General features: G+C 43.1%; 1 protein-coding gene across 1 annotated transcript in view; it reads right to left on the bottom strand.

Annotated features, from left to right (window-relative positions):
• Positions 1–14,037, bottom strand: part of LOC121577113 (bcl-2-related ovarian killer protein homolog A) — a 33,559-nt gene extending 19,522 nt beyond the window's left edge. The window contains exons 1-2 of the mRNA XM_041890907.2: positions 13,431–14,037; positions 2,920–3,048 (exon numbers count right to left, since the gene is read on the bottom strand). Of these exons, the coding sequence (XP_041746841.1) occupies positions 2,920–3,048; positions 13,431–13,653 (352 nt within the window). The 5' untranslated portion in view covers positions 13,654–14,037. The remainder of the gene's footprint in view (positions 1–2,919; positions 3,049–13,430) is intronic.
• Positions 14,038–25,855: the final 11,818 nt, after the last annotated feature.

Raw genomic sequence — 25,855 nt, 5'->3', positions numbered from 1 at the left:
CTGGTGTAGTAGTGAATAGGTATAGTCATACTGGTGTAGTAGTGAATAGGTATAGTCCTACTGGTGTAGTAGTGAATAGGCATAGTCCTACTGGTGTAGTAGTGAATAGGCATAGTCCTACTGGTGTAGTAGTGAATAGGTATAGTCCTACTGGTGTAGTAGTGAATAGGCATAGTCCTACTGGTGTAGTAGTGAATAGGCATAGTCCTACTGTTGTAGTAGTGAATAGGTATAGTCCTACTGGTGTAGTAGTGAATAGGTATAGTCCTACTGGTGTAGTAGTGAATAGGTATAGTCCTACTGGTGTAGTAGTGAATAGGTATAGTCCTACTGGTGTAGTAGTGAATAGGTATAGTCCTACTGGTGTAGTAGTGAATAGGTATAGTCCTACTGGTGTAGTAGTGAATAGGTATAGTCCTACTGGTGTAGTAGTGAATAGGTATAGTCCTACTGGTGTAGTAGTGAATAGGTATAGTCCTACTGGTGTAGTAGTGAATAGGTATAGTCCTACTGGTGTAGTAGTGAATAGGTATAGTAGGTATAGTCCTACTGGTGTAGTAGTGAATAGGTATAGTCCTACTGGTGTAGTAGTGAATAGGTATAGTCCTACTGGTGTAGTAGTGAATAGGTATAGTCCTAGTGGTGTAGTCGTGAATAGGCATAGTCCTACTGGTGTAGTAGTGAATAGGTATAGTCCTAGTGGTGTAGTAGTGAATAGGTATAGTCCTAGTGGTGTAGTAGTGAATAGGTATAGTCCTACTGGTGCAGTAGTGAATAGGCATAGTCCTACTGGTGCAGTAGTGAATAGGTATAGTCCTAGTGGTGTAGTAGTGAATAGGCATAGTCCTAGTGGTGTAGTAGTGAATAGGCATTGCCCTACCGGTGTAGTAGTGAATAGGTATAGTCCTACTGGTGTAGTAGTGAATAGGTATAGTCCTACTGGTGTAGTAGTGAATAGGTATAGTCCTACTGGTGTAGTAGTGAATAGGCATAGTCCTACTGGTGTAGTAGTGAATAGGTATAGTCCTACTGGTGTAGTAGTGAATAGGTATAGTCCTACTGGTGTAGTAGTGAATAGGCATAGTCCTAGTGGTGTAGTAGTGAATAGGCATTGCCCTACTGGTGTAGTAGTGAATAGGTATAGTCCTACTGGTGTAGTAGTGAATAGGCATAGTCCTACTGGTGTAGTAGTGAATAGGTATAGTCCTAGTGGTGTAGTAGTGAATAGGTATAGTCCTAGTGGTGTAGTAGTGAATAGGTATAGTCCTACTGGTGTAGTAGTGAATAGGTATAGTCCTACTGGTGTAGTAGTGAATAGGTATAGTCCTACTGGTGTAGTAGTGAATAGGCATAGTCCTAGTGGTGTAGTAGTGAATAGGCATTGCCCTACCGGTGTAGTAGTGAATAGGTATAGTCCTAGTGGTGTAGTAGTGAATAGGTATAGTCCTACTGGTGTAGTAGTGAATAGGCATAGTCCTACTGGTGTAGTAGTGAATAGGCATAGTCCTACTGGTGTAGTAGTGAATAGGTATAGTCCTACTGGTGTAGTAGTGAATAGGTATAGTCCTACTGGTGTAGTAGTTAATAGGCATAGTCCTAGTGGTGTAGTAGTGAATAGGCATTGCCCTACCGGTGTAGTAGTGAATAGGTATAGTCCTACTGGTGTAGTAGTGAATAGGTATAGTCCTACTGGTGTAGTAGTGAATAGGTATAGTCCTACTGGTGTAGTAGTGAATAGGTATAGTCCTACTGGTGTAGTAGTGAATAGGCATAGTCCTACTGGTGTGTAGTGAATAGGTATAGTCCTACTGGTGTAGTAGTGAATAGGTATAGTCCTACTGGTGTAGTAGTGAATAGGCATAGTCCTAGTGGTGTAGTAGTGAATAGGCATTGCCCTACCGGTGTAGTAGTGAATAGGTATAGTCCTACTGGTGTAGTAGTGAATAGGTATAGTCCTACTGGTGTAGTAGTGAATAGGTATAGTCCTACTGGTGTAGTAGTGAATAGGTATAGTCCTACTGGTGTAGTAGTGAATAGGTATAGTCCTACTGGTGTAGTAGTGAATAGGTATAGTCCTACTGGTGTAGCAGTGAATAGGTATAGTCCTACTGGTGTAGTAGTGAATAGGCATAGTCCTACTGGTGTAGTAGTGAATAGGTATAGTCCTACTGGTGTAGTAGTGAATAGGTATAGTCCTACTGGTGTAGCAGTGAATAGGTATAGTCCTACTGGTGTAGTAGTGAATAGGCATAGTCCTACTGGTGTAGTAGTGAATAGGTATAGTCCTACTGGTGTAGTAGTGAATAGGTATAGTCCTACTGGTGTAGTAGTGAATAGGCATAGTCCTACTGGTGTAGTAGTGAATAGGTATAGTCCTACTGGTGTAGCAGTGAATAGGTATAGTCCTACTGGTGTAGCAGTGAATAGGTATAGTCCTACTGGTGTAGTAGTGAATAGGTATAGTCCTACTGGTGTAGTAGTGAATAGGTATAGTCCTACTGGTGTAGTAGTGAATAGGTATAGTCCTACTGGTGTAGTAGTGAATAGGTATAGTCCTACTGGTGTAGTAGTGAATAGGTATAGTCCTACTGGTGTAGTAGTGAATAGGCATAGTCCTACTGGTGTAGTAGTGAATAGGTATAGTCCTACTGGTGTAGTAGTGAATAGGTATAGTCCTACTGGTGTAGTAGTGAATAGGTATAGTCCTACTGGTGTAGTAGTGAATAGGTATAGTCCTACTGGTGTAGTAGTGAATAGGTATAGTCCTACTGGTGTAGTAGTGAATAGGCATAGTCCTACTGGTGTAGTAGTGAATAGGTATAGTCCTACTGGTGTAGTAGTGAATAGGTATAGTCCTACTGGTGTAGTAGTGAATAGGTATAGTCCTACTGGTGTAGTAGTGAATAGGCATTGCCCTACCGGTGGAGAAGATCTCTGCAGCCACAGCCAGGAAGGCATCAGACACCACGCTCTCAGACGCAACGGTGATGTTCAGCTGACGAGCTACATTACGGTAAATGTTGGGCCGCAGGTACTCCAACTCATCACCTAGGGAACAACAGAACAGATAGTGATCCAATCAGACGCTCCAACTCATCACCTAGGGAACAACAGAACAGATAGTGATCCAATCAGACGCTCCAACTCATCACCTAGGGAACAACAGAACAGATAGTGATCCAATCAGGGACTCCAACTCATCACCTAGGGAACAACAGAACAGATAGTGATCCAATCAGACGCTCCAACTCATCACCTAGGGAACCACAGAACAGGTAGTGAGTAGAGGCCTTCACGGATCCATCTGTACCCGAATAACCGAGACCCGAGCAGGTCCGGATCCAGAATTCAAAATAATGTCACGGGACGGATATGATTGTCACAGGTTTCAGGTATGTATTTATGCAGGCAGGCAGGCAGGCAGGCAGGCAGGCAGGTAGGCAGGCAGGCAGGCAGGCAGGTAGGCAAGAGAGATAAGAGAGAGAGAGAGAGAGAGAAATGTAATCATTTATGCTGCTTCTCTTGCTTTTCACCGGACTGGAGCATGTAGCTTGTTGTTGTCTGCCAATCAGAAGTCATCAAAGGGGCAATAGGCTACAGTCATATAAGTTAGAAGATATCTAATCAATGGAAGATGGAATTCAAAGTTAAAGGACAGGCTACAATGACCAAGAGCCAACAGGAAGGCTGCTACTTTATATTCTGAACGGAGTCGTTGTTGTGTGTAACTGTAGGATGAGAATGCGCACGCACTCCAGCCTCAATGAGCCTAACTAGCTAACGTTAGCTAGCTTGACTAGCTTCTCCAGGTTTGATGCAGTCAAGATAGGTACTACGTAATCATATTTTATGATAAATAACCTAGCTATCGCAGCTAATAGTCTACTATAGGGCAGGTCGGCATGGTTGGTTACCGTCTCTCGTCTCTCCCTCCCTGCTCACAGTACGGCCCCTCCCCAGCCAGCTAGAGTGGCACTTCTGCCTCCCTGTCCCTCCTCTCGAGCATTATATGCTCCGGCTAATAAAGTAGCTTAAAAAATGGCTTTACTCACTCGGATCAGACCTGGTCTGGATCCGACTAGGTCTATACGGAACGGGTTTAGTTGTCCTCGGGTCCGTTCGGAACGGGTCTCTATTTAAAAAAGATATATATTTATGCATATCAGGTCCGGGTGGGAAAGCCCCAGGTCCATTTCAGAACGGGGTCCAAAAAGACCTCTAGTAGTGAGCCAGTGAGGTGTTTTTTTTCCCAGCCTGGTCCTAGGTGTGCTTGTGCTGTATAGCCCCAAAAGAATTAGGAAATTATAATACTATTTTAACAGGATCTCTTTGTATAGCCCATCCTATGGTAATTGTCAACCAAGACAAGACCGCACAAACAGATCTGGGACCAGGCTAGTGGACTTCTCTGTTCTCTGTTCACTAGTGCTTTAGGTACTAGCTCAGGCACCATATCTTTGAATACGTTATCTTCCTTTACTCGCTGTGATTCACTGGTATAACTTCTGCCATTAGCTGCAGCAGGTCTAGATGATCACGTGACGTGGGCTACTGTGGTGGGCTTCAGACAGTGATTCAGCGGTGTGTCTATATCTTTCAGAAGAGAGTACACTTCTCTTCATCAAAGGGATACACATAATACAGAGGAGGGCAGGTATTGTACAATCCAACACAGAGTAGCCTAGGTAACCTCCACAAACTCATGACTTTAGTTAGATGTCCGGAGAGGAGTCTGAACAGAGAGCCAAATTCCAACACCAAGCTAATCTGACCAAGTAGGCTTGGCTACTAGGTTATAGAAAGCCTATAAAATAGCTGAATCCTATAAACTGAGCCTATTAATACAAACAACTTTGTTTTAAGTGAAATATAAGCTTTTTTATGAGGCCCGGAAAATACAGAAAATTCTAAAGCTAAATTTGACCTATGCACTAACAGGGTTTTTCAGCATAAGCAGCTTGACTACTGCTAGAGTACTGTATGTAGCTTTGTTGATCTACTGTACTTCAACAACAGGATGTACTCACATTGGATGGGGTTGATTTAGGATTCAAACCTCTGAAAGAGCTTAATACACACTCTTAGAGAGGGTTTAGCACATTAAATGTACTTGGTAACGTAAACGTGTTTTTTCATGTAATACACAATGAGTGGAATGGGATTATATCTTACATGAAAAAACACGTTTACTTTACAAAGTACATGAATGTAGAGTATGTAGAGTATGTATTAGGCTGTTTGAGAGAAGGTCTTTTTCCGGCTTCAGACAAAAGCTAATATTTCACTTAAAACATATGTTTTTGTATTTATTTCCAAGGGGTTTTTTTTCCGGAAGGTCTGATAATAAACACAAGTCCTGCCACTATTTGGAATTGCATAAAAACAACATGTCTGTCAATGGCAGGCTATTTTGGTTTTCAAAATGGTACAGCTCTTCAACAGTTTAAGCTACAGACACTAGATCAACTGTAAAAAAGGTCTTACAATTAAATAACACGTTTATACTGTATAATGATTTAATTGTGCATACATTTTCATAAAAAGGAATACACCACAGTACGTAACTTCCCCCATGATGGATTTTCTGAATACCGCGTTGGGCCGAACAATGGCATTTAGCTGTTGTTTGTTTTTTTGGATCCCCATTAGCTCTTGCGGAAGCAGCAGCTACTCTTCCTGGGGTCCACACAAAAAAAAAAAAACACACAACATGACAAGTAACAAAACACTGATACACTGATAGACAAGGACAGTCACACACATTTAGAATACAACGATATGCAAACAATACAACTAAAAAAATAAACCACCCGCGGGGGCCGCCAGTTGGGGAACCCTGATACACAGTCAAGTTAGTTCAGACAGTACGACCGGGAGAGGTGGGTGAAGCCAAATGTAAGATGAACACCATTATGATAGATGTGTGGCAGAAGAGTTGGGACAGCGAGCCCAAGGGCCGGCATTTATATACCCTCCAAAGAAAGGTCGGTGGACCAAGATTCATAGGTCAGATTAGGGAGGAAGAGGTGGTGTTTGCTCGGTTGCTCCTATGACATCGTACATTGAACTCATCATTACATCTGGTTGGCACGCACGTTAAATGGTTTGTGTACGGAGTGCAAGCTGTTGGACTGGTTCAAACCGCTATTTTGGGAGCGGAATGCCGGCGAGTAGTGAGGATGCGGCGATGGAGGATATGGAGAGAAGGTTGGAGAAAACAACAACTGGACGGTATCGTGGTGGAAGTAGAAGTGCTGGTTGATTCTGATGGTGCGTTGAGCAAGCTCAGCGAGAGAGTGGAAGACCGTGTGTCACGCCCTGGCTCTGGGGACACTTGTATGTTGAGCCAGGGTGTGAGTTTTCTTTGTATGTTCTAGTTTTTGTATTTCTATGTTGGCCAGGGTGGCTCCCAATCGGAGACGGCTGTAGCTCGTTGTCTCTGATTGGGAGCCATACTTAGGTAGCCGTTTGGCATTGTTTTGTGTGGGATCTTGTTCCTGTGTAGGTTTGTGGTTTGCACCTTTGGACGTCACGTATCGATTTGTTGTTTTGTTCGTGTATCATTTAATAAATAAGTATGTTCACCTTCCACGCTGCGCCTTGGTCCTCCTTCAGCGATCGTGACACCGTGGCAACGAAAAATAGAGCAAGAATAACACAAGTTGTAGATTATCATCGGTTTCTTGTTGGAGTGCAATTTGTTAATAATGATGTATACTTGGGCTTGAGATCCATTTGAGGTCAAAGGTTATAAAGGATGCATTAGGGAAAGGTAGAATCAGTCAGAGTTACCAGGTGTGGTTTTGTTCTGATTTAATGCGCCTCGGAAGAGTAGAAGGAGAAATCTTTGTGGCTCCATAAATTGGAGCAGGGCACCAATTAAAAAAGGTGCGATATCAGGAGTGTCGCTGGACATTGAGGTTTCATGTCTTAAGAAGAAGTTTCCAGTAGTGGTGGGAGCACAGTGCCTGCAGTGGATGGAAAGACGGAAGAAAGACATTTTACTGATGTTTGATGAAGAGTATCTGCCTACACATGTAAAGACGCCATACGTGAGATATGCTGTAAGAGCCTTCGTAAATAAACCGTTACAGTGCCAAAATTGCCAAAATTATTAATTATTTGTAGATAGTGTTAGTGTATGGTTGATTTTTAATGTTATGTCTCTGGGTTGTGTGGATGGATGCATTCACAGACACCGCGATCAGCTTGTTGGAGGTTGAACTGGGAGCACAGTGCTGTAGCGGTGGGACAGATGACGGCAAGAGAGAGGGCTTCGTCCTGAGCCCTTTACCACGAATCAGGCTTGAGGAGTTAGCGAGGTAACTTTGCTCAACTGAGTTCAACTCAGGATAACCGATAACATGAAAGTGGCTCACCTTTTCGCCAGGGAAATTTCTATGGCAATGAATCCTTCAGAACTAACCTGCTCCGGGGCAGGCTAATTCAGGGCTTACTCCATTTATCCTGAATGAAATGTCTGAGCTGCGAGTTGAGGACCAATGAAATCAGATTCCATCCGTCTCGAAAAGACTGAGTCATCATCCCCTTCATTTGTGGAAGACGACTGATTAAATATTTTATTAAATCAAAGGTTTTTGTGTGTGTAAAAAAAAAATTGTCACGTTAAAATACACTGCTCAAAAAAATAAAGGGAACACTTAAACAACACAATGTAACTCCAAGTCAATCACACTTCTGTGAAATCAAACTGTCCACTTAGGAAGCAACACTGATTGACAATAAATGTCACATGCTGTTGTGCAAATGGAATAGACAACAGGTGGAAATTATAGGCAATTAGCAAGACACCCCCAATAAAGGAGTGTTTCTGCAGGTGGTGACCACAGACCACTTCTCAGTTCCTATCCTTCCTGGCTGATGTTTTGGTCACTTTTGAATGCTGGCGGTGCTTTCACTCTAGTGGTAGCATGAGACGGAGTCTACAACCCACACAAGTGGCTCAGGTAGTGCAGCTCATCCAGGATGGCACATCAATGCGAGCTGTGGCAAGAAGGTTTGCTGTGTCTGTCAGCGTAGTGTCCAGAGCATGGAGGCGCTACCAGGAGACAGGCCAGTACATCAGGAGACGTGGAGGAGGCCGTAGGAGGGCAACAACCCAGCAGCAGGACCGCTACCTCCGCCTTTGTGCAAGGAGGAGCAGGAGGAGCACTGCCAGAGCCCTGCAAAATGACCTCCAGCAGGCCACAAATGTGCATGTGTCTGCTCAAACGGTCAGAAACAGACTCCATGAGGGTGGTATGAGGGCCCGACGTCCACAGGTGGGGGTTGTGCTTACAGCCCAACACCGTGCAGGACGTTTGGCATTTGCCAGAGAACACCAAGATTGGCAAAGTTGCCACTGGCGCCCTGTGCTCTTCACAGATGAAAGCAGGTTCACACTGAGCACATGTGACAGACGTGACAGAGTCTGGAGATGCCGTGGAGAACGTTCTGCTGCCTGCAACATCCTCCAGCATGACCGGTTTGGCGGTGGGTCAGTCATGGTGTGGGGTGGCATTTCTTTGGGGGGCCGCACAGCCCTCCATGTGCTCGCCAGAGGTAGCCTGGCTGCAATTAGGTACCGAGATGAGATCCTTAGACCCCTTGTGAGACCATATGCTGGTGCGGTTGGCCCTGGGTTCCTCCTAATGCAAGACAATGCTAGACCTCATGTGGCTGGAGTGTGTCAGCAGTTCCTGCAAGAGGAAGGCATTGATGCTATGGACTGGCCCGCCCGTTCCCAGACCTGAATCCAATTGAGCACATCTGGGACATTATGTCTCGCTCCATCCACCAACGCCACGTTGCACCACAGACTGTCCAGGAGTTGGCGGATGCTTTAGTCCAGGTCTGGGAGGAGATCCCTCAGGAGACCATCCGCCACCTCATCAGGAGCATGCCCAGGCGTTGTAGGGAGGTCATACAGGCACGTGGAGGCCACACACACTACTGAGCCTCATTTTGACTTGTTTTAAGGACATTACATCAAAGTTGGATCAGCCTGTAGTGTGGTTTTCCACTTTAATTTTGAGGGTGACTCCAAATCCAGACCTCCATGGGTTGATACATTTGATTTCCATTGATAATTTTTGTGTGATTTTGTTGTCAGCACATTCAACTATGTAAAGAAAAAAGTATTTAATAAGATTATTTCATTCATTCAGATCTAGGATGTGTTGTTTAAGTGTTCCCTTTATTTTTTTGAGCAGTGTAGCTATCAAATTACATATTTAGTAAGGACAGCATTTGGTTTCCAAACTGTATGTTTGTCGTGTGATTGTTTTTTGACATTTGTGAAAAGGCAAACTGACAGCCGCAACCAACCATATAAATATAATCCATAGATGGCGGTTCCCATTCAAGTCAGGACTGGCAGCCATTGCTAGTGTACCCATGAGTTTAACAGTCAAATTGCCAGGGTAAGAGGTTCCAAAACCCTTCTATGGATTATATGTCTATGGCCACAACACAACAAGCTGTTCCACAGATAGGAGTGGGAAAAGGGTGGTTGTGCATTGATAAGCAACACCAAAGACGGCATTAACAATAAGTCATAAAATAAAGACGACACTTCTAAGAGCCTATTCCACACCACAGCCTGCTGAATTTGCAAGATAACTTTTCTTTCATTTTGTTTTCGTCACACTGGCGAGTCCATTAATTGATGTTTCAGCGTTGTCTCAATGAAGAGTTTGGCGTTCGACTAGCCATATGCGGCACGCGGGCAGGCGAGCGATATCCACCGTCGTAGTACGGATGAAGCTTGACCTGGGATGTGAAGCTAACTGAAGCTGGCTAGCTTTATAAAAGCCTGAGTAGATCTAGCTTGCTTCGTAGTATACCACTCTGGTGACAGACAGCGAGACACACACTGACACACACACAAGCTACCATTCTCTTGTATCTCTTTGTTAGTCTAATGGCTGGTGTTAGTTTAGTAGCTGGGATGCCAGCTAGATGTTCAGAGACAGTAAGCACCCAATTTCCAACCAGAATACCTGTATTTATACTGGTACGCTTGACTGATAAGACCATGTCAATTTACTCTCCTTTCCATATGTCCCATAGAAGACAGGGGATTGGACAGTAGAGGGAGCAACCCAAATTTTGGGGAATATTATAAATACTGGGTTTGAACAAAGAACGTTAGAGCAGACATTGCAATTTGGGAAACACTGCTCTCCGGGTGATCTAGACATCTGTACACTTATGCTGAAATCTTGTGATATGAATAAAACTTATGATCAAAGTTCAGTATAAGCGGACTTTTTTGTTTAACAGCAATAATTAGCAACATTGACTCGACACTACACTTTCTTTGCCGACCACAAGCATCTATGTCAGATATGAGAGAATTGCTTGGTTTAAAAAAAAAGTTTTAGTGTTGCTACAGTTGTTTGCAAACAAAGTCTTGTGACACCATTTATATGTTTTTCAGGTGAATCTCTACAGGACTCTAGTTAGTTTAATCAGGTGTGTTAGCTGGGGCCGGGGAAAAGTGTGACACCAATCATGCCCCCGAGGGCTGGAGTACCACGATGAGGATAACCGGATCAACAGACGACGCAGGAGCCCCTGGGCACGTGTCCTGCGTGCCCAGTTGATATTCGGTCATTATTACTACAAGTTTAGATACAGACTTCAACTGTAGCTGGCTAGACTACAGTAACTACCAATCTAACAATTGCTAGCTAACATGGCTAATTGAGTGACTGTCAGTGACAGACATAACAAGAGAAAAACTAATGATGCATATATTTTGACATTGCACCTGGTGTATTCTACTATTCTTACCCTCAACAGTAAGTTGAGACCCCACTGAGTTCCTCAAAAAATTCTAAATAAAATGTTTTGGGTTGGGGCCCCCTAGTGGCCGCTTATATTACTTATGCCTGGAACCGGCCCTGATTACACAATTGCCAGAAAGTCAATATTAATCAGGCTAAGATGCTGCAACATCAGTCAACAGACATCTTAGTGCAGAACAACATTGCATGAACACTTACACTACCGGTCAAAAGTTTTAGAACACCTACTCATTCAAGGGTTTTTCTTTATTTTTTACATTGTAGAATAATAGTGAAGATATCAAAACTATGAAATAACACATATGGAATCACGTAGTAACCAAAAAAGTGTTAAACAAATCAAAATATTGTATATTTGACATTCTTCAAATAGCCACCCTTTGCCTTGATGACAGCTTTGCACACTCTTAGCATTCCCTCAACCAGCTTCATGAGGTAGTCACCTGGAATGCATTCTTAAAAGTTAATTTGTGGAATTTATTTCCTTCTTAATGTGTTTGAGCCAATCAGTTGTGTTGTGACAAGGTAGGGGGGGTATACAGAAGATAGCCCTATTTGGTGAAAGGCCAAGTCCATATTATGGCAAGAACAGCTCAAATAAGCAAAGAGAAACGACAGTCCATCATTACTTTAAGACATGAAGGTCAGTCAATATGGAACATTTCAAGAACTTTGAAAATTTCTTCAAGTGCAGTCGCAAAAATCATCAAGCGCTATGATGAAACTGGCTCTCATGAGGACCGCCACAGGAATGGAAGACCCAGAGTTACCTCTGCTGCAGAGGATAAATTCATTAGAGTTACCAGCCTCAGAAATTGCAGCCCAAATAATAATAATTTTTCACAGAGTTCAAGTAACAGACACATCTCAACATCAACTGTTCAGAGGAGACTGTGTGAATCAGGCCTTCATGGTTGAATTGCTGCAAAGAAACCACTACTAAAGGACACCAATAAGAAGAAGAGACCTGCTTGGGCCAAGAAACACGAGCAATGGACATTAGACCGGTGGAAATGTGTCCTTTGGTCTGGAGTCCAAATTTGAGATTTTTGGTTCCAACCGCCGTGTCTTTGTGAGACGTGGTGTGGGTGAACGGCTGATCTCTCCATGTGTGGTTCCCACCGTAAAGCATGGAGGAGGCGGTGTTATGGTGTGGGGGTGCTTTGCTGGTGACACTGTCTTTGATTTATTTAGAATTCAAGGCACACTTAACCAGCATGGCTACCACAGCATTCTGCAGCAATACGCCATCTCATCTGGTTTGGGCTTAGTGGGACTATCATTTGTTTTTCCACAGGACAATGACCCAATACACCTCCAGGCTGTGTAAGGGCTATTTGACCAAGAAGGAGAGTGATAGAGTGCTGCATCAGATGACCTGGCCTCCACAATCCCCCGACTTCAACCAAATTGCGATGGTTTGGGATGAGTCGGACTGCAGAGTGAAGGAAAAGCAGCCAACAAGTGCTCAGCATATGTGGGAACTCCTAGACGGTTGGAAAAGCATTCCAGGTGAAGCTGGTTGAGAGAATGCTAAGAGTGTGCAAAGCTGTCATCAAGGCAAAGGGTGGCTATTTGAAGAATCTCAAATATATTTTGATTTGTTTAACACTTTTGTGGTTACAACATGATTCCATATGTGTTATTTCATAGTTTTGATGTCTTCACTATTATTCTACAATGTAGAAAATAGTAAAAAATAAAATAAAGAAAAACCCTTGAATGAGTAGGTGTTCTAAAACTTTTGACTGGTACTGTATATGAATGATTTTGTGATGGGACTCCAAGTAATATTGGTGACTAGGGGAAAAACACACTTTGAGAGGGTGCTACGAAATTAATGTCAACATTTATTTGCCCTGTGTCATTATAAATTACATAGAAATAATCATTAAATTGTTCTCTACAATATTATAACCTTAATATACTTGTACCTGACAGTGTTGATTAAATAAGAAGGTCAATTTGCTGTGACCGTTGCTAGTTTAGCCTGCGCAGCGCTTGGTTGCATCGCTTCCATATTTGGTGTTGTGAGGTGGTACCATTTGGAGTTGTTTCCACTGGTTGGATTCATCAAAATGAACTTGATGCTTTCATCATTTTCACATCCAGATCCTTGGCAATGAAGCCAATATTGGCGATCAATCTACTTTGAGAGGGGCCGTTTCTATGGCGATGTAAAGGGAAATACACATTGAAAACAGGAACAGTTGTAAGTTAGCACCGTTCTGCCGCGGAGAAGCGACCACTTTCTGATCATGCCCGTGATGACATTCCGTTCACTCTAAACATGCTCAATTTTCAGTAAATCGTCTAACTTTTGAGAGACATGGGGTTTGGACAATTGTTTTTCTGACGGAATTTTCTATTGAATGGACATGTTTGTATAAACCTTGAATTAATTAATCATTTTATGAATGAACACCCTTTAACATGCATTGGCTGGCTCAAAAACGATCGTTCAGTCTATAATATTTGGACATTGTAGACAATATATTACTAAGTGCTTTCTAAAATGGTCCTATAGGATGTGTTGCTGAATACAGCCCTTAATAGGTACGCAGCCTGTCATTCAGACAGACACAGTAGCCCACCAATGTACACAAACTGCGTTCTTACCTAACCACATGAGGACAGAGGAGATTTCTCCAAATGTCCCACCTGATGCCGACAGCTGTTGCTCGGGTTTCGACCACCCAATCCCGGTCCTGTTCAGCCTGGAATGTATGAAATCCCTGCATAGCGCCTTCGCCTGTGACACCAGCTCCTTGTCTGTGGGGGATCGGTCAAATACTTCCATCACTTCAGCCGCGAATACTGAGGAGCGACGCAACATCTCCATACCCCAGTCCCCAGCAGCAGTTAATCACAAAACAGCCCCGCATGGCGCTGGCACTAATCGGCCCGAGCCTCCACCTCGATCGCCGTGTATGGTCCTCTGTCACCAGAATGCTACTTCACTACCTCCTCCCCGAGGGCGTTTCGAAGAGGATCGCTCTGGAAGAGGAGGGATTATTTAATTTCTCTTCAGTAGCGCAGAATTGCATTTGGTTTATTCACAGTCACGGTGCACACCGGCTCCATTGCAATGCCATTCTGCATGCAGTCAGTCAAACTAATCTTCCTTGAGTGATAGGGTGATTTGACCTACCCTGATTATACATTGACCTACATTATCACTACACAGAAACTTCTGTAGGTAGTCGGATTAATCAGGCTGTAATACAACATTAGTTGGTATATAGCCTGAAACATTTGAGTGCAAAATCGTGTAAATGTTCCTTTGAAGCCAGAATGTTGAATAAAATTACATTCGAATTTACTCTATTGGTTGTCTGTGAGATTTGTCCTTCAGCTGCTCGAAATTTGAGACAAAATATCCACAGGAAAGTATTGTTTACCCCACTTTTTAGAGAGCAGGTTCCTGCAGGTATAAAACTAGTTTTATATTGGATATTCAGTTCTCTTGTCAATACAGTGGTGTGAAAAAGTGTTTGCCCCCTTCCTGATTTCTTATTATCCACAAATGGCGAAAACATGGAACAGTGGTGAACCTTTCCAGGAGTGGCCGGCCGACCAAAATTACCCCAAGAGCGCAGCGACGACTCATCCAAGAGGTCACAAAAGTCCCCACAACAACATCCAAAGAGCTGCAGGCCTCACTTGCCTCAGTTAAGGTCAGTGTTCATGACTGCACCATAAGAAAGAGACTGGGCAAAAATGGCCTGCATGGCAGAGTTCCAAGACGAAAACCACTCCTGAGCAAATAACATTAAGGCTTGTCTCATTTTTGCCAGAAAACATCTTGATGATCCCCAATACCTTTGGGGAAAATACTCTGTGGACTGACGAGACAAAAGTTGAACTTTTTGGAAGGTGTGTGTCACATTACATCTGGCGTAAAAGTAACACCGCATTTCAGAAAAAGAACATCATACCAACAGTAAAATATGGTGGTGGTAGTGTGATGGTCTGGGCCTGTTTTGCTGCTTCAGGACCTGGAAGACTTGCTGTGATAAATGGAACCATGAATTCTGCTGTCTACCAAAAAATCCTGAAGGAGAATGCACGGCCATCTGTTTGTGACCTCAAGCTGAAGCGAACTTGGGTTCTGCAGCAGGACAATGATCCAAAACACACCAGCAAGTCCACCTCTGAATGGCTGAAGAAAAACAAAATGAAGACTTTGGAGTGGCCTAGTCAAAGTCCTGACCTGAATCCTATTGAGATGCTGTGGCATGACCTTAAAAAGGCAGTTCATGCTCGCAAACCCTCCAATGTGGCTGAATTACAACAATTCTGCAAAGATGAGTGGGCCAATATTCCTCCACAGTGCTGTAAAAGACTCATTGCAAGTTATCGCAAACGCTTGATTGCAGTTGTTGCTGCTAAGGGTGGCCCAACCAGTTATTAGGTTGTAGGGGGCAATCACTTTTTCACACAGGGCCATGTGGGTTTGGATTTTGTTTTCCCTTAATAATAACAACCTTAATTTCAAAACTGCATTTTGTGTTTACTTGTGTTATCTTTGACTAATATTTACATTTGTTTGATGATCTGAAACATTCAAGTGTGACAAACATGCAAACAAATAAGAAATCAGGAAGGGGGCAAACACTTTTTCACACCACTGTAGCTACAGTATTTAACCAAGCACACTATGACAGCCCTAGGACCATGCCTCAGGACCACCTGGACTGATGACTCCCGGCTGTCCCCAGTCCACCTGGTCGTGCTGCTGATCCAGTTTCTGCTGTTCTGCCAGCGGCTATGAAACCCTGACCTTTTCACCTGACATCATTTACCATTTCTATTGGGCACAAAATAATCTGAAACACAACCAAAACAAACAGAATGCATTCAACAAATGTGTAGAGTCACAGGCTTGATGTAGTCATTGTGTGCTGTAAATATAGGACCAAATACTTCACTTTCTAATACTTTCATACACATACAAGTGAATTTGTCCCGATACTTTTGCTCCCTAAAATGGGGGGACTGGATCACCCTGTCCTGCCCCTAGGGGTCCACCGCCCTGCAGCGCCCCCAACCCAACACACCCCACTCAGCTTTAGGATCTTGTTGAAACATTCAATATTGGTTTCAGGTGTGTTAGGCCAAGGTCAGAGTGACAACCAACAGTACGGCAGACCCCCAGGGCCGGGTCTGTGCAGCCCAGCAGCTAGGGATTCCCTAAATAGGTATCTCCCCTGACGTGGGCATGTTTTCAAGACATACTCCTTTTGTCATACAGTATTCCATATAAGGCATCCAGACCTTATGCAAGTTGCACAGTATACCTTTAATCTTGTAATAAACAAAATCTAGTGATACATAACTTGACATTTCTGCCATCCCATTGTGACATTGTGGGAGGATAACCAACCTTCCAATTAAGTATCAACATTTCCAAACAAACAAAACAGAGAGAAAACAGAGAGCAGGGAGAATCTGATAAAAGAACTCTCTTCTGCCAGAATTCAGCCAGCCTTCACAAGAACATAACAAATGCAAATATACTGAACGAAAATAGAAACGCAACATGCAACAATTTTAAAGATTTTATAGAGTTACAGTAAATCCGTCATTAGAAATAAATTCATTAGGCCCTAATCTATGGATTTCACATGACTGGGCAGGGGCGCAGCCATGGGTGGGCCTGGGAGGGCATAGGCTCACCCACTTGGGAGCCAGGCCTAGCCAATCAGAATGAGTTTTTCCCCACATAAGGTCTTTATTACAGACAGAAATCTTCTTCAGTTTCATCAGCTGTCCGGGTGGCTGGTCTCAGACAATCCCGACAGGTGAAGAAGCCAGATGTGGAGGTCCTGGGCTGGCGTGGTTACACGTGGTCTGCAGTTGTGAGGCTGGTTGGATGTACTGCCAAATTCCCTAAAACGACGTTGGGTGCGGCTTATGGTAAAATTTGTAGCCTTTTATCGAAAAAGACTTACAGTCATGCACATTTTTACTTTTAACCAAGCCCTTCTACAGCTACACTATCTGGCAATAGCTCTTGTGGACATTCCTGCAGTCAGCATGCCTATTGCAAGCTCCCTCAAAATTTGAGACATCTGTGGCTTTGTGTTGTGTGACAAAACTGCACATTTTAGAGTGGCCTTTTATTGTCCCCAGTACATGGTGCACCTGTGTAATGATTATGCTGTTTAATCAGCTTCTTGATGCCACACTTGTCAGATGGATGGATTATCTTGGCAAAGGAGAAATGTTCACTAACAGGGATGTAAACAAATATGTGCACAACATTTGAGAGAAATAAGCTTTTGTGCGTATGGAACATTTCGGGGATCTTTTATTTCAGCACATGAAACATGGGACTAACATTTTACATGTTGCGTTTATATTTTTGTTCAGTGTATGTCCCCTTTTGTGTTTTACACCTCCAGCAGAGGAATGACATTTCTGAGTGGATGAAATTCAGTTTCACTGGCATGTAGTACGTTCAATGGATGGTGTTAATGCATTCATTTATGTCTGAGATTATATGAACATGACTCGGCATTCAAACATACACTACATGGCCAAAAGTATGTGGACATTGAACATCTCATTCCAAGATCATGGATATTGATATGGAGTTGGTCCCCCCTTTGCTGCTATAACAGCCTCCACTTCTCTTGGAAGGCTTTCCACTAGATGTTGGAACATTACTGCAGGGATTTGCTTCCATTCAGCCACAAGAGCATTAGTGATGTCGGGCGCTGATGTTGGGCGATTAGGCCTGGCTCGCAGTCGGTGTTCCGATTCATCCCAAAGGTGTTCGATGGGCTTGAGGTCAGGGCTCTGTGCAGGCCAGTCAAGTTTTTCCACACCGATCTCGACAAACCATTTCTGTAAGGACCTCGCTTTGTGCACCGGGGTATTGTCATGCTGAAACAGGAAAGGGCCTTCCCCAATCTGTAGCTACAAAGCTGGAAGCACATAATCGTCTAGAATGTCATTGTATTCTGTAGCGTTAAGATTTCCCTTCACTGGAACAAGGGGCCTAGCCCGAACCATGAAAAACAGCCCCAGACCATTATTCCTCCTCCACCAAACTTTACAGATGGGACTATGCATTGGGGCAGGTAGCATTCTCCTTGAATCCGCCAAACCCAGATTTGTCCGTCGGACTACCAGATGGTGAAGCGTGATTCATCACTCCAGAGAACGTGTTTCCATTGCTCCAGAGTCCAATGGCGTTGAGCATTACACCACTCCAGCCAATGCTTGGCATTGCGCATGGTGATCTTAGGCTTGTGTGCAGCTGCTCAGCCATGGTAACCCATTTCATGAGCTCCAGACGAACAGTTCCTGTGCTGACGTTGCTTCCAGAGGCAGCTTTGAACTCGGTAGTGAGTGTTGCCAACCAAGGACAGACCATTTTTTCGCGCTACACGCTTCCGCACTCAGCGGTCCCGTTCTGTGAGCTTGTGTGGCCTACCACTTCGCGGCTGAGCAGTTGTTGCTCCAAGACGTTTCCACTTTGCAATAACTGCACTTACAGTTGACCGGGGCGGCTCTAGCAGGTATAACACCGAACCGGGGAAAAGCCTCTATCAACCCTTGACACAGTTTGGAAATCAACTTTAGAGGTTAATCAGACTGCCTTAAAATAGTTTCAATCTTTGAAGCTCCTGGCTTGTCCAGTGTTTGCTTCACAGAGAAAATAAAGTTTTGCATCTGAAAAAGTTCACCTTAGCGCCGTCACAGACTGGTCTTCCCTGGCTGCCTGACCCTGCTGAGACCCTGTCACCATCTGATCCTGCTCGGATGAGGCACGACAAAGAATTACATTGGTGTACATTTATACATTATATTATCCAAGAATAGAATCAATGGTTCAATTATTGAAGTGACCATTATTCCCAGATCCCGGACTGTAGCCTACCCATCAACTCAAGAAGAAGAAGAACTTTGTATCCATACACTGGTTGTTATAATATACTGCAAAATTCACCTGAGCTCCGTAGACTGGTCTTCCCTGGCTGTCTGACCCTGCTGGGACACCTGTCACCATCTGATCCTGCCAAGACATGATGAGCATAGTGTTGTGTACTGACTGTGCCCCATGACAGTGAAGCCCGTAGAGCTGTTTTATACCATGTCAGTGTGAAATTTAGGGAATTACTAGTAGCTAGGGAAACTTACAGATCAATAACGTTATATTGCTACACTGACTCAAACAAAAACTCACATTGCGCTGTGAATTTTCTTTCTTCAGAATATTGGACTTCAATCGTTTGGCCGCTGGTTTCATCGTTCGATTCAGGTCTATAGCTAAAGTTAGTGAGCTAGCTAGCTAGCTAACTTTAGCCAACTTTTGTCTAGCTCTAATGGTACACATCAACTGGCGAAAAACTAGCCAAGTTAATTTACTTCCTGTTGAAACGTGACGAAAACAAAGGCTACACACAACAGCTGTTAGATACTGCTACCTGACAGATAGCTAGAGGCTAGAGCTGAACTGGCTGTGGTAGCTACTAGCTAGCTAGTTCATTCCCTTCAGACAGAACTTCGCTCGAGAGGGGATGAAACATTAGCTAACGTTACATGTCAGTTACACTACTAACTGGGAATAAATACCTGTTTTCTTTTAAGTCAAACAGCAGTTACCTTGCCAGCTACATCAGTCAAATAAAGAGTAGCCAGTTTCTGCTTTACTTGCTTTTACAACTCTGAGAAAAAGCAGAACACACACACACAGACAACAGCTGCCTCTGTTCGTATGCTCTGTTGTGTCCACACAGTCCTAAATCCAGCCGGCTGATACCGCATGGTCTTAAAGCACACCGTTGCAGCTTTTTGCATGACAGTGCAATGATAAAACTGTGGGGGGACAAAAATGCAATTTCATGGCTTCAGTTCCTTACCGATACACCAAACGATGTCTTGACCATTGAATAGTCGGCGGGACTGAGTTCGGGAAACCCTGGTCTACAGCACCCTGCCAGTTCAAGTCACAGAAACATCTCAACATCAACTGTTCAGAGGGGACTTTGTGAATCAGGCCTTCATGGTCGAATTGCTGCAAAGAAACCACAACTAAAGGACACCAATAAGAAGAAGAGACCTGCTTGGGCCAAGAAACATGAGCAATGGAAATTAGGCCGGTGGAAATGTGTCCTTTGGTCTGGAGTCCAAATGTGAGATTTTTGGTTCCAACCGCTGTGTCATTGTGAGACGCGGTGTGGGTCAACGGATGACCTCTGTATGTTAAGTTCCCACCGTAAAGCATGGAGGAGGTGGTGTTATGGTGTAGGGGTGCTTTTCTGGTGACAGTGTCTGTGATTTATTTAGAATTCAAGGCACACTTAACCAGCATGGCTACAACAGCATTCTGCAGCGATACGCCATCCCATCTGGTTTGGGCTTAGTGGGACTATCACTTGTTTTTCAACAGGACAATGACCCAACACACCTCCAGATGTGTAAGGGCTATTTTACCAAGAAGGAGAGTGATGGAGTGCTGCATCAGATAACCTGGCCTCCACAATCCCCCCGACCTCAACCAAATTGAGATGGTTTGGGATGAGTCGGACGGCAGAGTGAAGGAAAAGCAGCCAACAAGTGCTCAGCATATGTGGGAACTCCTTCAAGACTGTTGGAAAAGCATTCCAGGTGAAGCTGGTTGAGAGAATGCCAAGCGTGTGCAAAGCTGTCATCAAGGCAAAGGGGTGGCTATTTGAAGAATCTCAAATCTAAAATATATTTTGATTTGTTTAACACTTTTTTTTGGTTACTACATGATTCCATATGCGTTATATCATAGTTTTGATGTCTTCACTATTATTCTATAATGTAACTTATTTATTTTTTATAAAGAAAAACCCTTGAATGAGTAGGTCTGTCCAAACATTTGACTGGTAGTGTGTATATTGATTTGAACATAAAACACACACACACGTGCTAAATCAACACTGCTTCTTCAAATGATCCATTAGTGAAAACTCATTACTGTGTCTTAGTTCACCATGCCAAGACAGGCCTTGTAATTACTGTACATAAGCATTTCCGCTGAATTACCCTGGAACAACTGTAGATTTCAGTTCCCTAATTGCACAATGGGCCCGTCCCAAATGGCACCCAAATTCCCTAAATAGCGCACTACTTGAGCCCTAGTCAAACGTAGTGCACTATAAAGGGAATAGGGTGCCATTTGGGATGCATCCAGAGATATAGGTGTAGTAGTGCACTATATAGGGAATAGGGTTCCTTTTTGAGACTGACAAAAATTGTCTCTCTCTGATGATGATGATATTGTCTGTGTAATGTCCTACGGACCGGTTTCCTAGACACAGAAAGTCTGAGTTGAAAGTGCTTTTTTTAGTCCCGGACTAGGCTTCTTCTGATCTGGGAAACGGGTCCTATACAGTATGCATAGCCTATTCACTTGTGTACAGTCACTACTGCTCAAGGTCATTACCCACATGTTGGGCTGATGATAAGAAGAAAAACAAAAATAACTTCAAAAAATATGTTTAAGGACATGATCAACACGACAGAATGTTGACAGCAGATGGCTTGGGCACTGTTTTCCCCTGGGCTTAAACCACAAATGCCACAAATTTGGCTCTCCCTTCTCCAACCCCTGAAAAAAAAACTGTGGCTAAAACTGAATGTTATCTTGAGAAAGTAAAGGAAGCTCTTTGGAGCTGTCATATGAAGATTACAGAGGGGCCCTTGAGGATGTATCGTATGCCAACACACACAGCAACAGTTCTCCCTGGTGGTCCAACCAGGATTTTAAAGTACTGTGTTCTCTTTCTATTACGAGTTCATGAGTTTGGTTGAATTAATTAAAACCAGGGACAATAGTAGCATGATGGTATAAAGACTACGGCCTTGAATAAAAGGAGTTTATAGGAATTTAGGAAGGAAAGGGCGTGCATCTCGCTCACAAAACTTGGTACCTTATTCATCTAAATATTAATATCCTAATGTTTCGGCCGTTGATGGCCGAAAGGTCACAATGAGTCACACAACCTTTTGAGAACACTCAAGAATTCTGTTTTTAAATGACATACAGTATTACACAAGATGCAGCATACATTGCGGCTAGAATACAGAGTTGTACATGCATTTACAGTGAATTAACCCGTATGACAGAGTTTTGTTTGGGCATGCAAAGAGAATACCTTCTCATAGGATTCCCCAACCGACTATTATTAATCTTCATATCGTTATCGTTTGAGTCGTTCTTAGGGTAAGTAGCTGTGTAACTATGCTGCTATGGGGTCCTGAGTTGTCAGGGTAAGTAAACTGATAAACTATGCTACTAATATGCCCTGTTGAGCAGACGCTTTTATCCAAGCGACTTACAGTCATGCGTGCATACTTTTTTTGTGTATGGGTGGTCCCGGGTCGAACCCACTACCTTGGCTTACAAGCGCCGTGCTCTGCCAGCTGAGCTACAGAGTGTAACTATGCTGCTATGGGGTCCTGAGTTGTCAGGGGAAGTAACTGTGTAACTATGCTGCTACGGAACCTGAGTTGTCAGGGTAAGTAGCTGTGTAACTATGCTGCTATGGGTCCTGAGTTGTCAGGGGAAGTAGCTGTGTAACTATGCTGCTATGGGGTCCTGAGTTGTCAGGGTAAGTAGCTGTGTAACTATGCTGCTATGGGTCCTGAGTTGTCAGGGGAAGTAGCTGTGTAACTATGCTGCTAGGGGTCCTGAGTTGTCAGGGTAAGTAGCTGTGTAACTATGCTGCTATGGGTCCTGAGTTGTCAGGGTAAGTAGCTGTGTAACTATGCTGCTATGGGTCCTGAGTTGTCAGGGTAAGTAGCTGTGTAACTATGCTGCTATGGGGTCCTGAGTTGTCAGGGTAAGTAGCTGTGTAACTATGCTGCTATGGGGTCCTGAGTTGTCAGGGTAAGTAGCTGTGTAACTATGCTGCTATTGGTCCTGAGTTGTCAGGGTAAGTAGCTGTGTAACTATAATAATAATATGCCATTTAGCAGACGCTTTTATCCAAAGCGACTTACAGTCATGCGTGCATGATTTTTTTTGTGTATGGGTGGTCCCGGGGTTCGAACCCACTACCTTGGTGTTACAAGCGCCGTGCTCTACCAGCTGAGCTACAGAGGACCACTATGCTGCTATGGGTCCTGAGTTCTCTTGGCCTTGTCTCAAATGGCACCCTATTCACGATTTTAGTGCCCCTTTTCTCAAGAATAGTGCACTATTCTCAAATAGCACCCTATTCCATATATAGTGCACAACTTTCGACCAGAGCCGCTGGGAATAGGTTGCCATTTGGGACCGAGCCATTCTCTCTGCTCCCCTCAATATACTCCAGGTTTTCACTCACTAGGAAGTTGGGAACAGCACCCTGCCAGCTTCATGATGATTTTGGTCAACAGCCCATCACTGCCATCTTCTGGCAAATAATTCCAGATGGACATGGAAGCTAATAAAGATATTGTCTGTGTCTGATATGGCACCCTATTCCCTATAGTAGTGTACGAGCACTATGTTGTAAATAGGGGGCCATTTCAGACGCAGACATTGAAAAAGAGACTCCACCAACTGGTGGTGGACTGATAGAGGTGCCGGTTAATATACAGGTCCAACTGTCCCAGCTCCTCTGTTAGAAGGTTTAATCTACAGGTCCAACTGTCCCAGCTCCTCTGTTAGAAGGTTTAATCTATAGGTCCAACTGTCCCAGCTCCTCTGTTAGAAGGTTTAATCTATAGGTCCAACTGTCCTCTGTTAGAAGGTTTAATCTATAGGTCCAACTGTCCTCTGTTAGAAGGTTTAATCTATAGGTCCAACTGTCCCAGCTCCTCTGTTAGAAGGTTTAATCTATAGGTCCAACTGTCCTCTGTTAGAAGGTTTAATCTATAGGTCCAACTGTCCTCTGTTAGAAGGTTTAATCTATAGGTCCAACTGTCCTCTGTTAGAAGGTTTAATCTATAGGTCCAACTGTCCTCTGTTAGAAGGTTTAATCTATAGGTCCAACTGTCCTCTGTTAGAAGGTTTAATCTATAGGTCCAACTGTCCTCTGTTAGAAGGTTTAATCTATAGGTCCAACTGTCCTCTGTTAGAAGGTTTAATCTATAGGTCCAACTGTCCTCTGTTAGAAGGTTTAATCTATAGGTCCAACTGTCCTCTGTTAGAAGGTTTAATCTATAGGTCCAACTGTCCTCTGTTAGAATGTTTCATCTATAGGTCCAACTGTCCTCTGTTAGAAGGTTTAATCTATAGGTCCAACTGTCCTCTGTTAGAATGTTTCATCTACAGGTCCAACTGTCCTCTGTTAGAAGGTTTAATATACACTACCCGTCAAACGTTTTAGAACATTCAAAGGTTTTTCTTTATTTCTACTATTTTCTACATTGTAGAATAATAGTGAAGACATCAAAACTATTAAATAACACTCATGGAATCACGTAGTAACCAAAAAAAGGTGTTAAACAAATCGAAATATATTTTACATTTGACATTCTTCAAATAGCCACCCTTTGCCTTGATGACAGCTGGAGTTGGATTTAGAGAGGGCTGAAAGACAGACAGGCAGGCAGGCAGGCACACACAGCGATAGGAATTGGACTGATGGTAGCAGTGAAAGTGATAGTGGTTTCTGTAGTGAACTGAGAAAAGAGTATATATGCATTACACAGTGACAGTGTACGGTCAGTTATGGCTAGGTAATATCAGTAGGATAGATAACAGCTGTGTAATACTGATAGCAAGGTGCTATGTAGGCTTTGCAGAGCAATGTAAGTAGTGTACATGATGGCTAAGGTATTGGCAGCAGCTAGTAGGTCAAACATAGCACACAAGGGACATAGCCTACATGATGAGATTACCATGGATAAGAGCAAGATTATTTATTTGTCAAACGGCAGCCAAGGATCGATCGATCATTTCACTAGAATAAGACCCTTGATATTTAGTGGAAAGGAGCATCAAACTCATCACCGTGCCCTTTCACCACCCTGTGAAGTTCATCAGAACTTATTTCATCTGTAGCCTAATAAACTGCATGCTTTCACGAGTCGTAGTGGGAGGACCACACAACATGTCATCACGTGAATCCAAGTTTACTTCGATATGACGATTATTATACTAATATTTTAGCGTTAAGCCATTTCTCGCACTATTAATTTTAAAGACACAAAAAGATCCCACCTTGTCTAGTGTATTTTGTTTTGCCGACGTTTGGAAAGTTTACCGACACAACTTAGCTGTTGCCATCAGGCCTGTCATTAAATGTTTTATCCGACATGTAGTTCATGTTTATAAAAAGGTTAGATGGAAACCTGGTTATTGTAAAGCCGTAGTTGTTTTGTTGCTTTTTTAAAAGTCATTTCTGATGATAATTATTGATTTCATGTGATTAGTGATTAATTTACGTTTGTCCCTCAATTGAAGGTCATCCCTGTTACGTGAACTGAACTCTCATTTTAAATATGGTGAATCTATTTCTTTTTAAATATTATTTTCAGAAGAAAAATCTTATTAAGAGCAGGTAAACTAGTTCTAATCTTTTTGGACATTTTCTGGTGTTTTGTGGTGGAAAACTGAGCGGGTCGAGCATAACATGTCAACCCTGTTACCCACAGATAGACAGGCTAGAAATGTTTTAACAATTTACTTTTTGGGGAGAAGGTTGCATTCAATTGCCCCTCTCTGTTGCACACAATAAGCTTCCATTCTCCCTGTTACAAGGGGGATTGGTTTCGGATGAGTTTGACCGCAGAGTGAAGGAAAAGCAGCCAACAAGTGCTCAGCATATGTGGGAACTCCTTCAAGACTGTTGGAAAAACATTCCAGGTGAAGCTGGTTGAGAGAATGCCAAGAGTGTGCAAAGCTGTCATCAAGGCAAAGGGTGGCTACTTTGAAAAATCTCAAATATAAAATACATTTTGATTTATTTAACACTTTTTTGGTTACTACATGATTCCATATGTGTTATTTCATAGTTTTGATGTCTTCACTATTATTCTACAATGTAGAAAATAGTTTTAAAAAATTAAGAAAAACCCTTGAATGAGTAGGTGTGTCAAAACTTTTGACTGGTATTGTACAGTATACAGTC

Source organism: Coregonus clupeaformis, chromosome 11 (genome assembly GCF_020615455.1).
Source record: "Coregonus clupeaformis isolate EN_2021a chromosome 11, ASM2061545v1, whole genome shotgun sequence".
NCBI classification, from domain to species: Eukaryota; Metazoa; Chordata; class Actinopteri; order Salmoniformes; family Salmonidae; genus Coregonus; species Coregonus clupeaformis.
The sequence above is the reverse complement of the archived record's forward strand: the minus strand, read 5'-3'. Positions and strand labels throughout refer to the sequence as shown.